Source organism: Notolepis coatsorum, assembly GCF_963971535.1.
Source record: "Notolepis coatsorum genome assembly, chromosome: 5".
In the NCBI taxonomy this organism is placed as follows: Eukaryota; Metazoa; Chordata; class Actinopteri; order Aulopiformes; family Paralepididae; genus Notolepis; species Notolepis coatsorum.
The window spans coordinates 51196826-51212473 of NC_140169.1; the positions used below are offsets into that span (position 1 = coordinate 51196826).

The following is a 15648-nucleotide window of genomic DNA, read 5'->3' on the forward strand; positions in this document are numbered from 1 at the left end:
CGTCCCTGGAGGGCTTTCTTTATCCTGGAGCTCTCCAGGGACTACCTCGTTGACGTTGGCGGGGGGTAAAGTCATGTCAGGTCCCTCCTGGTCCCCTCCGTGAGCTTGGTCAGTTACGTTTAGAACCCACTAGGGTCTCTACTGGCGGGGTCGCCTGGTCGGTAGGGTTTGACATACTTTTACTATCCGCTTTATTTATTTTATCCGTACTTAACTTCTTTATAAAGCTAGGTAGTAGACTGTCAGCGTAGTCCTCTAGGGAAAGAGGTGGCTGCTGTCTGCACTGCGGGCGATCTAGTTTAGGAGAACCGTTTGTGGAGTGTTCATCATCGGCCATGTTAATATTAATATTATATTAATATTACGCTAATTACCCTCCGGCTCGAAGGACCAATTGTAACTGAGGGGTACAATTCCCTGACTGTATTATATAAGTATGGTATCATTAAACCACTACTGTCTTATGTACATTACTACTGGCCATACAGTACACAGGTATCTTAGATGAACACTTCCCACAATGACACGGTTCCACACAAAACTGGGTTTAAGAATATTTATTAGCAGCAATGATAGTATATATAACAATACTTTACGTAGGGTGCGCTTATAAGGCAAAAGAATGTGCGTAAGCAAATCAATAACGTATGTCCATTCTCATATTACGCAGGATATAATGAATACAACCTGAATCTTAGGAATTATATCTATGGTACTCTAGTAAGGCAGCGGGAGATACTGGTAGGGTCCCTCCGGTTGTAGGCCAGCAAGGGGAGAGGATTTGTCGGTAGTAGAGTCTGGGTCAACGATGAATAGAGAGACTCCAAGTACAGGAGACGGTGCAATAAGCTCTTGATCCGCAGACGAATAACAGCTGTTCTCCGTGGCATGCAGCTCCGCATGGAAGAAAGCTAGCCAGCCTCAGGCTTCTGAGAGGCGGGCTCGACGTTGCTCCTCACAGGGTAAATCCCACACAATTGTGGGTGTAGGCGATTCTCCGCTCCATCAATTACAGGACCAAAGCGAATATAATCCAGCCGAAAAGGGCTATGTAGTCGTCGGGTAGATTATCCAGTGTACATGTCCACACTCGGGTGAAAGCGCCAGGGTAAGCAGCCCAGCCTGGATAAGCACACTAGCTGGTACGAGGAAACGTTGGTGATGCTGGTCACTGTAGAACGGTAGCCGCACGATACACTATACATAAATAGACTATTACTGAATTAATAGAATAGGTCGAACTCGACGGTACAGCGTTAAACTCTGATACTTCAGTTATTAATTCGCACGCGGTCTCAATGCTCTATTTGGGGCCAAACAGGCCATACTTCACCGCACGTTGTATCGTGGGTGAGGCTTCAACTTATTGGGTAACTTAACTTCTGTATTCACCTGCGCCGTATTTATACGTTAGGTGAACAAACTAGTACCAGCCCTATTCCTGTCTCGTATCCTTGCGCAGAGCCGTTCATGTCCAGACATGTCTTTGGCGGTGACTTTGAACCAGACCTTGGGGGTATGGCAATGGCGCCTAAGGGACCGCTGTCCAATAGGAGAACGAAATATTATGGTCTGTACTAGGTAAAAGGGATATTCCGTGTATATGTACAAGGAATACACAAGGGATATCAAACGATATACAAATATTATGCAATATATATCAATTAATAAATATATATATTCCGTTTAATCTGATCCTTCGTAACAGTATGTATGTATGTATGTATGTATGTATGTATGTATGTATGTATGTATGTATGTATGTATGTATGTATGTATGTATGTATGTATGTATGTATGTATGTATGTGTGTATGTGTGTATGTATGTATGTATGTATGTGTGTGTGTGTGTGTATGTATGTATGTATGTATGTATGTATGTATGTATGTATGTATGTATGTATGTATGTATGTATGTATGTATGTATGTATGTATGTATGTATGTATGTATGTATGTATGTATGTATGTATGTATGTATGTGTGTGTGTGTGTGTGTGTGTCTGTATGTATGTATGTATGTATGTATGTATGTATGTATGTATGTATGTATGTATGTATGTATGTATGTATGTATGTATGTATGTATGTATGTATGTGTGTGTGTGTGTGTGTGTGTGTGTGTGTGTATGTGTGTGTGTGTGTGTGTATGTATGTATGTATGTATGTATGTATGTATGTATGTATGTATGTATGTATGTATGTATGTATGTATGTATGTATGTATGTATGTATGTATGTATGTATGTATGTATGTATGTGTAACTGAGGGGTACAATTCCCTGACTGTATTAATAAGTATGGTATCATTAAACCACTACTGTCTTATGTACATTACTACTGGCCATACAGTACACAGGTATATGATATGAACACCTCCACAATGACACGGTTCCACACAAATCTTGGTTAGAATAATATTTATTAGCAGCAATGATAGTATATAACAATACTTTACGTAGGGTCGCGCTTATAAGGCGAAAGAATGTGCGTGAGTAAATCAATAACGTAAGTCCATTATCATATTACGCAGAAGATAATGAATACCACCTGTATCAATAGGAATTATATCTATGGTACACTAGTAGGGCAGCGGGAGATACTAGTAGGGTCCCTCCGGTTGTAGGCCAGCAGGGGGAGGAAATGTTCGAATGCAAACTCTGGATCAACGGGGAATCAATAAGCTCCTGCTACGGGAGACGGTACATTACTCCCTTGATCGGCAGACGAAAGCAGCAGCTGTAATCCAAGTATGCGTGCAGCATAGGTGAAAGCCAGCCAGCCTCTCCTGGAGACGGGCTCGAGTGATGTTCCTCACGGGTAAATCCCACACAGTAGTGGGGTGTAGACGATTCTCCTCCGCTCCAACAGCTACAGGACCAAAGCAATAATCCAGCTGGAAAGGGCTCTGCATTCACCGGTGTAGATTCTCCGGTGTGCGGTACTTCACATTAACTAGGTCGAACTTGACGTTATTCCACTAAGCTCTGACACTTTTACTGTCCTATTCGCACGCGGTTATAAGTGCTCTATTTAGATGCACGGTTGCTCACTTCACTTGGTCGTTGACTCGTGATGAAGGCTTTACGTTTGAGGGTAACGCGTTTCTAGGTTAACTTGACTTTAGGCTAACTAACTGCTGTATTCACCTGCGCCGTATTTATACGTTGGGTGAACAATCTAGTACCAGCCTTATTCCTGTCTCGTATTCTTGCGCAGAACCGGGCATGTTGAGACAAGCCTTGGCGGTGACTTTGAACCAGACCTTGGGGGTATGGCAGTGGCGCCTAGTGGATCGCTATCCAATAAGAGAACGAAATATTATGGTCTGTACTAGGTTAAAGGGATATTCCGTGTATATGTACAAGGAATACCCAAGGGATATCAAACGATATACAAATACTATGCAATATATATCAAGTAGTAAATATATATATTCGGTTTAATCTGATCCTTCGTAACAGCCGCCTCCTAATTAGTCCCACCTAATTAGATAAGCAGAGACAGATTAACCGCACTGTCCACTACTCAATGTCCGTTGTGAGGGTAGGGCAGTTCACAAAGTCGGGGGGTCATGGTCGTCATCGAGAGAGTCGGGCAGCCTTGGCAACTCTATCAGCCTTGCCACGGGCCGGGTGTATGTCCGCCCCTGGACGAGCACTTCTGCCGCCCTGACCTTTCCGTCGGCACCAGTGATCACTTTGCTTACGCGGCCGGCCGGCCACGCAGCTCGGGGTAGTGACTGGTCTATGATCACGACGACTGTGTCCACTTTTAAGTTGTCCCCGTCCTTGACCCGCTTCTGACGGGCTGGAAGGGATGGTAGGGGGGTTAGGAGGAAGCGGGCCTGAGACTGCTTTGATCTGTGCTTGGCTGCGCCTCCACCTCCGTCTGGTTCTCTTGTTTGCTCTGTACCCCGTCTGAGGAGGGGCCGGTTCCGGCCGCCCCATCAAGGAGTCGCTCGGGGTGCTGGGTTCGATGTCAGCTACGTCTGGAGCGCAGCTGAGGGGGGTGGAGTTCCGAACTCCCTCTTGTGCCCACGGTTCTCTCACAGGCCTCTCGCTTAATGTCAATAGCCTCTCAACGGGCTGTACGAGGGAGTGGCCGGTGTCGCTCGCCTTTGTGTGTAGGCAGCGTGTAGACGTGGGTTGACTGTCAAGTCCGTAGAGGGGGCCCTGGAGCGTCCACCCCAGTCGGGTCTGAACCGCGACTGGGCATCCTTTGGGTCCGATGTGGGCCGCCTCAATTGGGAGAATGAGGTCCGCGTGGTCGGAGCCGATGAGCAGGGTCGGTGTGGCGCCGTCGATAAGCGGTATAGGTAGTTGACGTAGGTGCACATACTTCGCCATCAGCTGTGGTATGGGGTAGGTGTACTGGGACAGGCCTATGTCGTGGCTGGTGAAAACGTTGGTTATACTATACTGCTTCTCGGGCTGGTCCACCGCTGCTATCTTGAAGGAGACCCTTTCACCTTTTATGGTCTTCTGGTCCCTTCTGATGGTGCGTATGGTCATGGTACCTTTGGCACCCCGCAGGCCCAACTGGGCTGCGGCGGAAGCGAGGAGGAGAGTCTTTTCAGACCCATCGTCCAGGACGGCGTAAGTGTCCAGGACCTTGTCCTCGTAGCTCAGGAGCACTCTGACCACTTTGATGAACACTCGGGGGGTCCCGCTATGCTGGTCAATGTGGAGCACTCCTGTTGGTCGGTTGCTTTGGATCGTCTGGGGTGGCGCCGACTCGCGGTCGTCCGAGTAGCACCGTGACTCCCAGTGTCTGCTGTAGCAGTCGGGACACCAGGGAGCGGTCTGGTGGATCTTTGGTACTGGTACCACCGCCTCGGCCTGGTACATTACCGTGACGGGCCCACTTTGTTGTCCTGGCGGACGCTTGTTGATGTCATGCAGGACCTCCAAGTGGGTGCCGCCGCACCTGCCACACTTCTTCTTCAAGCGGCACTCAGCTGCCATATGGCTGCGCGCGCAGCGGAAGCAGCGGCGGTGGTCCTTGATCCACTGACTCACCTCGTCCGTGGTCAGCTTCCCGAAAGTGTCGCATTGATACAGCCGATGTTCCCCTTCACAGTACTGGCATTCAATCTTCCACTCCTCTTTCGTCGAGGGGGTGTTGTGGTTCTTGTGCTGCGGTACTGATTCGGCTTGGTGCATAATGGTCACCGACCGGCGGTTATCATTTAATCCCCGAGGTCCTGGTCTTGGGCTTGGTCCACTCCATACGAACGTGTCCAGTCGTAAGCTGCTGACCTCCCTGGCGAGGAACTCAGACAGGTCTAGGAGGGATGCCTCTGGGCCGTTGGGGTCACAGTGGTCTCTCTGCCGCCGAAAACGCTCTTGTCGGGCGGGAGGGAGCTTCTCTAATATCCTCTCTACATTAGAGTTAGCGTACAGTTCGTATATCCCTTTTTCCTTTTGGGACCCCAGCATCCCTACCAGGGACTGTACCTTGATAGAGAGGTCATCCAATGCTCTGTTGTCTCTGGCTGGGGGGAGACGGTCAATGTCTCTTATCTCCTGTATCACGTAGTCCCATATGCGTCCGTAACGTTGGTCGAGGGCTACTAGAGCCGCGGTGTATGGGGTAGTAGAGTTGGAATATGCCAGCGCTATATTGTGCGCTCTGGGCACCTTCAGGTGCTTGAGTAGGATAGCATACTTGTACGTTTCATCTGGTACATCATTGTCTCTAAGCACATTCGTAGCTCTGTGTACTGTGCTCTGTTCTCGTGTGTGAAGTCCGGGAACGTCGGTGTGCCAAGGTACGATGCCATGGATGGCTGGCACATCGGTGAGCGTTGGGGGAGAGGCCTCCTGGGCGAGTCTCCCCGTGCGTGTCGTCTTGGGCTGGTACTTGGTGGGTACCGAAGGTCGGGTACCCAGGTGCTGTTCCTCGGTGCTGACGGTGCGTCAAACTCACCCGTGAGTTGAGTCGGGGGTTTGTAGCGCAGTGCCTCGGGGCTGACGTCTGGGCTGTACTGGACCTCCTGGTCCAGAGTACGTTGCTGCTGGTCGGGGCTGTACTGGGCCTCCTGGTCCAGAGTACGTTGCTGCTGGTCGGGGCTGTACTGGGCCTCCTGGTCCAGAGTACGTTGCTGCTGGTCGGCTTGACATTCCTCCTCTTCCTCTTCCTCTGCTAGGTCCTGGAGTCTTCTGTTCAGTCTCTCGGCGTGGTCCGGTTCTTCCCGGTTGCTGGGTCTCGTATGGACCGGCCGGGGAGGGGGTTCGGAGACGTGGACAGGATCCTCCTGTTGGCGGGGTCCCAGGTCGCTTGGTCGGGTAGGGGAATGTGTCCTAGACCCTTGTCGTGACGATCTCCGGGAGCTCCGTGCGGAGCGGGGGGGTGTCGCCATGGCCATCAATTGTTCTACCATCTTCGCCTGCTGCCGGTCGCGCTCTGCTTCGCGCCGGGCATGGGCGGCGTCGCGCTCTGCTTCGCGGTGGGCATTGGCGGCGTCGCGCTGTGCATTGGCGCTGGCATGGGCGGCGTGGAGCTGTGCATTTGCGGCGTCGCGCTGTGCGTTGGCGGCGGCGTGCTGTGCATCGGCGCGGCTTCTTTCAATGTTCTCTTCCGTCTGAAGGCGTCTGGTCTCCAGTCTTATGCGGTCGTCTTCACTCCTTTGTTGCGCCTGGAAGCGCTCTCGCTCGGTTGCAGAATGTTCGCGTTCACTGAGGGCTTGCGCTTGGAGTTGCGCGTGAAGGCGCTCTCGTTGGTCTGCAGCTCGTTCGCGCTCGGTGGAGGCTGCCAGGGTGGCGATGAGTGCCTGCGCCAGCATCTTGTCCGCTTCGCTGGGGGAAGACACAGGCGGAGGTGATCGGCTTCTGGCAGTGCTCGTTGGAGATCCGTTCTCCTGTCGCGCTCCGAGGAGATCCATCTCCTGGGTGTGCGTCTCTTCTGGTAGTGGGTCGGGTTCCGTCCCTGGAGCGCTTTCTTTATCCTGGAGCTCTCCGGGGACTGTCCCGTTGGCGTTGTCGGGGGGTAAAGTCATGTCATGTCCCTCCTGGTCCCCCCCGTGAGCTTGGTCAGTTACGTTAGAACCCACTAGGGTCTCTACTGGCGGGGTCGCCTGGTCGGTAGGGTTTGACATACCTTGACTATCCGCTTTATTTATTTTAGCCGTACTTAACTTTTTTATAAAGCTAGGTAGTAGACTGTCAGCGTAGTCCTCTAGGGAAAGAGGTGGCTGCTGTCTGCGCTGCGGGCGATCTAACTTAGGAGAACCGTTTGTGGAGTGTTCATCATCGGCCATGTTAATATTAATATTATATTAATATTACGCTAATTACCCTCCGGCTCGAAGGACCAATTGTAACTGAGGGGTACAATTCCCTGACTGTATTAATAAGTATGGTATCATTAAACCACTACTGTCTTATGTACATTACTACTGGCCATACAGTACACAGGTATATGATATGAACACCTCCACAATGACACGGTTCCACACAAATCTTGGTTAGAATAATATTTATTAGCAGCAATGATAGTATATAACAATACTTTACGTAGGGTCGCGCTTATAAGGCGAAAGAATGTGCGTGAGTAAATCAATAACGTAAGTCCATTATCATATTACGCAGGAGATAATGAATACCACCTGTATCAATAGGAATTATATCTATGGTACACTAGTAGGGCAGCGGGAGATACTAGTAGGGTCCCTCCGGTTGTAGGCCAGCAGGGGGAGGAAATGTTCGAATGCAAACTCTGGATCAGCGGGGAATCAATAAGCTCCTGCTACGGGAGACGGTACATTACTCCCTTGATCGGCAGACGAAAGCAGCAGCTGTAATCCAAGTATGCGTGCAGCATAGGTGAAAGCCAGCCAGCCTCTCCTGGAGACGGGCTCGAGTGATGTTCCTCACGGGTAAATCCCACACAGTAGTGGGGTGTAGACGATTCTCCTCCGCTCCAACAGCTACAGGACCAAAGCAATAATCCAGCTGGAAAGGGCTCTGCATTCACCGGTGTAGATTCTCCGGTGCGCGGTACTTCACATTAACTAGGTCGAACTTGACGTTATTCCACTAAGCTCTGACACTTTTACTGTCCTATTCGCACGCGGTTATAAGTGCTCTATTTAGATGCACGGTTGCTCACTTCACTTGGTCGTTGACTCGTGATGAAGGCTTTACGTTTGAGGGTAACGCGTTTCTAGGTTAACTTGACTTTAGGCTAACTAACTGCTGTATTCACCTGCGCCGTATTTATACGTTGGGTGAACAATCTAGTACCAGCCTTATTCCTGTCTCGTATTCTTGCGCAGAACCGGGCATGTTGAGACAAGCCTTGGCGGTGACTTTGAACCAGACCTTGGGGGTATGGCAGTGGCGCCTAGTGGATCGCTATCCAATAAGAGAACGAAATATTATGGTCTGTACTAGGTTAAAGGGATATTCCGTGTATATGTACAAGGAATACCCAAGGGATATCAAACGATATACAAATACTATGCAATATATATCAAGTAGTAAATATATATATTCGGTTTAATCTGATCCTTCGTAACAGTATGTATGTATGTATGTATGTATGTATGTATGTATGTATGTATGTATGTATGTATGTATGTATGTATGTATGTATGTATGTATGTATGTATGTATGTATGTATGTATGTATGTATGTAAGTATGTATGTATGTGTGTGTGTATGTGTGTATGTATGTGTGTGTATGTGTGTGTATGTATGTATGTATGTATGTATGTATGTATGTATGTATGTATGTATGTATGTATGTATGTATGTATGTATGTATGTATGTATGTATGTATGTATGTGTGTGTGTGTGTGTGTGTGTGTGTGTGTGTGTGTGTGTGTATGTGTGTATGTATGTGTGTGTGTATGTATCAGGCCACGTGAGCGGATCGGCGCGGCCGAGAAATCCGCTCTTCGCTCTTTAAAGCTCCGCTAATCGCTCATGTTGACCCCGCCCCCAAGTCGCTCTCCGCTCGCTCACCACTCACCTTGAATCGAGCGCTCCCCGCTCCCCGCGCCAGATCGCTCTGCAGATTTTTTTTTTTGGAGCATGGTGTAAATTAGCTCAAACTACAACAGTCTACACCCCCTGGGCCCCTTAACAATTGTTTGTATTGAGCCGCATTGTAATTGTACCAATTCTGCAATGTTAAATAACGTTGTTTATCCATTCACTAGCTCTATTAAGCGATGATAGCTAGCCGAGCCACAATGCTATGGTCGCTGCCATTAACGTTAGCATGTAAGCTAACGACAACAACAATGGCGTCGATACTTTTTCTAACAGGAGTGAGTGACAAAGCCTGAACAGGATATCACAGGTTCACCCTTCTCATTGGTTGAAAATGGCCTTCATGTTTGTACATCGCCATCTGTTGCTTTGGCATTGTACTACATGTATATTACATCAGTGTTAAACCACTGTGAGCGGCCTGGAGTGGATTGGAGCGGAGGAGAACTCTCGCTCCGGACGTCGCGCCGACCCATTTTAAAACCCACTCCTCGCTCACGTCAAAACCGCCCGCTCCGCTCCCCGCGCCGCTCACGCTCCAATCCGCTCACATGCACTGGTATGTATGTATGTATGTATGTATGTATGTATGTATGTATGTATGTATGTATGTATGTATGTATGTATGTATGTATGTATGTGTGTGTGTGTGTATGTGTGTATGTGTGTATGTGTGTGTGTATGTGTGTATGTGTGTATGTGTGTATGTGTGTATGTATGTATGTGTGTGTGTGTGTGTGTGTGTGTGTGTGTGTGTGTGTGTGTGTGTGTGTGTGTAACGGAGGTCTGTGAGTAATGTCCACAGTCACGATGGACGTGTGAAGGGACTGTGGCAGTAAGCGGTACTGCGAGCTAAACTCACTTCCCCTTAGAAAGACACATAGACACGTTGCCAAGAAGTATAGCGATCTGTGATGTCGCTCGTGGTGCGGCCGACATGGGTTAGGTGATGATGATGATGATGGTGATGATGATGATGATGATGATGATGATGATGATGATGATGTTTTTTTTTTATTACGGATCCCCATTAGCTGGTGCCATGGCAACCAGCTAGTCTTCCTGGGGTCCACACAAAAAAACATACAAAAACAATTATTGCAAAACGGAATTATTAAAAGGCAGTACTCAACATACAATACACAATGAAACTAACAATTAAGATGGCTAAAATTACATGCAAGCAAAGAAACAGAAAACAAAAAAACAAAACAAAACAAAATACAAAATACAGTGTTAAATACGATTTAAGATTGTTTTTAAAATTGAATCTTTTTAAGAATTGCTTTTAGAATGCTCATCAATGTTACTAAAACATCAATTTCACCATACCTTTAAAAAGAAAAAAAAACACACAAAGTAATCAGAAGACGTTTTGGATAACATGGCTGCAGCTACACTCATGCATGACATATATTAATTTCCTTCCGGATTATGGCTCCTTTGAGTTTCTTTTTGAAACTGTCCTTGTTTTCCGTCCGTATAATATGTAATGGGATCCTATTCCAATATGTTATGGCTCTATACAGTTGCAGTTTTCTTTAGAGCGTTGGTTCTACATTTACATTTTACATTTAGTCATTTAGCTGACGCTTTTATCCAAATCGACTTACAAGTTCTGTACGACAAGCCATCAGGAAGGGCACAACTCTATCAGCTGAGTAACAATGTTCATCAAAGTGTTGAGTGCTACAGTGTAGGTTAGTTTATTAGGACAAGTGCATGACAGTATGGTTAGTTAGGGTTAGATTTTTATTATTTTTTTCAGATAATGGTTGAAGACGTGCGTCTTTAGTCGACGGCGAACGATTGGACGTGTTTCGGCTGTCCTAACTGGGGTGGGTAGTTCATTCCACCATTGTGGGGCAAGGACTGAGAATAGGCGACTTCTCTTTGATGACCCTCCCGGAGCTTGGATAGGAGTAGGTCTGAAGCGGCCAGAAGATGCAGAGCGTAGGGGTCTTGAGGGTGTGTAGTTAGAGACCATTGACCGGAGGTAGGCGGGAGCAGTTCCCTTTGCCGCACGGTATGCTAGGTCGAGGGCCTTGAAGCGGATTTGTGCAGCAATGGGGAGCCAGTGCAGGTCCCTAAGAAGTGGGGTGACATGGGCCGACTTCGGTAGGTTTGAGATCAGGCGGGCCGCTGCGTTCTGAATGAGTTGAAGAGGCTTAGTGGCAGTGGCCGGGAGGCCAGCGAGCAGTGCGTTGCAGTAGTCGAGTCGGGAGATGACTGTTGATTGGACGAGGAGTTGGGTGGCTTCTTTTGTCAGGAAGGGGCGGATCCTTCTGACGTTGCTCAGGAGGAATCGGCAGGTTCTGGTTGTCGCTGCGATATGAGCAGAGAAGTTCAACTGGTCGTCGAAGACAACACCAAGGTTCTTGGCGGTCGGGGACGCAGTCACAGCTGCATTCTCGACTGTGATGGAAAGGTCGGTCAGGGGGGAGGATTTGGCCGGCAGGTGGAGCGACTACTTGAAGCATGTCTGGTATTATGGTCATGTCTATCATTGGTGGATAAAAGCATAGAATACAATTGAGTGGGTTTACCCAAGGTACAAATGTTCTTTAAAAACCTAATCAAACTGCATGCTAGTCTCTCCTCCACCCTCATCCACGACAGTCCAGCATGCATTCCCTCCACACTATTCCTTATAGAGCAGTGAAGAGTGAGTCGGGCAGCTCTATTTTGAGTGAGCTGGAGTTTACTAAGCTCTTGCTTTGACGCGCTAGACCAAATTGCTGGGCAGTAGTCAAGATGGGACAAGACTAAAGATTGTACTACCATTTTAATTTTTGTATTTGTTAGGAGGTAGGCATTTATTCTTATTATGGAGATGTTTCTACTCATCCTGGTAACCATGTTATTAATCTGGGTAGACCAAAGTAGTGCCTCGTCAATAGTTACACCCAACAATTTGGCCTCCTTCACTTGTTCAATACCAGCGTCTTGTAATGAGAGACTCAGTCTATGCTCCGACCTTAAGGCATATTTAGAGCCGAGTATAAGACATTTTGTTTTTGCTACATTTAATTTTAGTCTGTTTTCAGTTATCCAATTCGAAATCATAAATAATTCACTCTGAAGTATCTTATTCACTTGTTCATGATGGTGATGATGATGATGATGATGATGATGGTGATGGTGATGATGATGATGATGGTGATGATGATGATGATGATGATGATGGTGATGATTATGATGATGGTGATGATGATGATGATGATGATGATGATGATGATGATGATGATGATGATGATGATGGGGCCACAGGCACTCTGGATGGTGAACAGGGACAGATGTATAGAGAGAGGAAAGGGTCAAAATAGAGAGAGACTTTGAACATTTGCCCCTGTTTGTTAATTTAAAATCTCCCTCAGGTGACAAATCCACGGAGGAGAGACACACACCAGACAAGAACTCGCAGGAGAAGACACCTGTCGAGGAGGAGGAGGAGGAGGAGGAGGAGGAGGAGGAGGAGGAGGAGGGGAGAGATGAGGAGGAGGAGAAGAGATCTCTGTTCCTACGCGACAACGCCAAAACCCAGAGGGAGGGAGGAGAGGAGGAGGAGGAGGAGGAGGAGGAGGATGGAGGGAAGATGAAGGGAGCAGGAGAGAGGGAGGTGAATGAGGAGGCCTGGAGTCAGCAGGACGCTCTGCCCCATCGCTCCAAGGAGGAGGACCAGCGACACAGGAGCCCAGAAGTGCAGGAGCTGCAGATGATCGCTAGGAGGGCCTCTGGGGGGGGGAGGGGCGTCGAGGAGGGGAGGGGAGGCGTCGAGGAGGGGAGGGGAGGCGTCGAAGAGGGGAGGGCCCCTGAGGAGGGGAGGGGAGGCGTCGAGGAGAGGAGGGCCCCTGAGGAGGGGAGGGGAGGCGTCGAGGAGAGGAGGGGAGGCGTCAAGGAGAGGAGGGGAGGCGTCGAGGAGGAAGGCAGCGCCGGCAGGAAGTCTGAGGTGAGATTCTTCTTGTCATCAGTCTGTTTCTATCACCTAATAAACTATTATTATTAATATTATTATCATTATTATTATTATTATTATTATTATTATTATTATTATTATTATTATTATTATTATTATTATTATTATTATTATTATTATTATTATTATTATTATTATTATTATTATTATTATTATTATTATTATTATTATTATTATTTTCATTATCATTATAATTTTTTTATAATTTTATTATCCTTATTATTATTATTATTATTATTATTATTATTATTATTATTATTATTATTATTATTATTATTATTATTATTATTATTATTATTATTATTATTATTATTATTATTATTATTATTATTATTATTATTATTATTATTATTATTATTATTATTATTATTATTATTATTATTTTCATGTGACGTCTGCTCACCTCTGTAGTAGCTCACACTCAGAGTTAACGTGACGTCTCAGGGGTGTAAAGTACTTATGTACTTCATTACAATACTTAAGTACTGTTTTTGGGGATTTGTACTGAGTATTATTAGGTTTGTATACTTGTACTTTTACTCAATTACATTTCAGAGAAAAAAAACTTACTTTTTACTCCTTACATTTAAAATGCAGACCTACAAAGTACAAAGTACAAATCTCGCAGGTCCAACCATTTTAATTAGTATATTTGTTTCTCTGGCCGAACTAACGTTAACGTTATTAATCCTGCAGCCGCACTTTATTTAAAAACAGCCAATCAAATCCCCATCAATGGAAAATGAACCCGCCCATACCCATGCTGATTGGTCCTTGTGCAAGACTAGAAAGCGGGGATCTTTGATTAAACACCTGCTATCAGAAGAATAGACAGTCAGAAAAAAGTTTTGACTTTTACTTTTTAGTACTTAAGTACATTTAAAAGTAGAAACTTTTTAACTTTTACTCAAGTGTGTTTTTAGCCAGACTTTTACTTGAGTAAGATTTTGAGACGGTACCCATACTTTCACTTAAGTATTATTTCTGGGTACTTTTTACACCCCTGCGTCACGCTCACCTGTAGAGATACTTAGTTACTTACTTAGTTACTTTTACAGGGGCTCGTTCCCTCTGCTCAAGTCTCTCGTTCCCTCGTTCAGTTTCAATATAAAACTATTCATTGCCACGACTTTAATATTCAACGTGTGTGTGTCCCCCCCCCCTCCCCCTCCCCCTCCCCCTCACTCTCTCTGTATCTGAGCAGGAGGTGGGGATCGAAAGCCTGGCGGCCATCGAGTCGGAGCTGGAAAACGTCGCCCAGAAACTTCACGAGCTCCGGCGAGGCTGAGAGACAGCGAGAGAGAGAGGGGGGGGGGGGGGGGGGGGGGGGGGGGGAGAGAGAGAGAGAGAGAGGGCGGGGGGGGGGAGAGAGAGTGTTCAGAACATGTTAGCTGTTGATGTATACTGAGTGAGAGGTGCAGTGTGACAGCATGCTGAACAGTGGGCTGTACAGTGAGTTCATGTATACTTGTACAAATCTCTTGATTATTTCTAGGATGCTTAATGACTCAGGATGGGGATCATTTCTATCCATATTGATACCGTTTTGGAGACTTTATCGATACCACTAGTGATACTTTTCTATTATTCAGATGACAATAGATTCTTAACAGACCATGTATTGCTTTTATTACTTAACATATAACATATAACTATGAGAAATACTCAAATATAATCAGCAGCAATAAATGTCAAAAAAAATTAAAAAATTAAGAATAATGCTATACACAACAAACAGAAAAAGGAATCTTAAAGGTGCTATAGATATAATTCAGCCACTAGATGTCGCACTAGAGCACACACATGTAAACCACCCGCCAACATTTTGAAAATGATAAATTAATCATGAATCAATTTGTTTTTTATGGGAAAAGCAATACTTTTATTCCACAACTTTCTAAAAGCTCTGTGGATGTATAATTGTTTTAATGATTCATCTACATAAAATTGTATCTATAGCACCTTTAACCTACAAGATAAGATGACCCCCTTGGGGCAATTCTGGCGTCATAGCAGCAAGGGGGAGGGGGGGGGGGTACAGGTATGGGCAGGGTAATAGTAGAAAGACATAAATATAGGCAATACAATTGTATCTGAATATAAAAATATGAGAAAAAATAAACAGTGTAAACAATATAATTAACAATATAACAATATAATTAACTCTGAATATATATATTTACTGAAATGTCGTCAAGCCGGTGACAGATTTGCACGTTCAGCCGTCCTGACAAGCAGCCGACTGACCACGTGACAGAGCGAAGCGCACAAGGGGGTGGGGCAATTCAATTGAATACAAAAACTTTATTATATACAATCGATAGACAATAGACAATCAATATATGTTTGTGCACCAATGATTTGATTGACTGTATAACAATTGTTTGAGTTTTGAAACCGTATGTTATTGGATCTTAATAATGACATAATGACTCATCTCTTGAGTTATAGGGTCCATCAGTCTCCACAGCAGTATCGATAAGCTCGGACCTTATTGATTCTCTGGTTTGGATCAATTTGGAACTGGGACCGTATATAGAGCTGGGTCTCGATCCCCATCCCTATACTGATGACTGGCTGTAACGGAGAGGAATCGAGCCAAGGCAATAACTGGACATTTTTACTAGACAAAATGGCTGTGTGTTCCAAAACTGTATGGAATTTATTTAAG

General features: G+C 46.0%; 1 protein-coding gene across 1 annotated transcript in view; it reads left to right on the forward strand.

The window, feature by feature from the left end:
* The window catches only part of chga (chromogranin A), a gene marked incomplete at its 3' end in the record, with an annotated part of 79767 nt that extends 65502 nt beyond the window's left edge, over positions 1-14265 (forward strand). Inside the window, exons 7-8 of the mRNA XM_084314091.1 lie at positions 12893-12950; positions 14182-14265. Of these exons, the coding sequence (XP_084170217.1) occupies positions 12893-12950; positions 14182-14265 (142 nt within the window). The remainder of the gene's footprint in view (positions 1-12892; positions 12951-14181) is intronic.
* Between the last annotated feature and the right edge of the window lie 1383 nt (positions 14266-15648).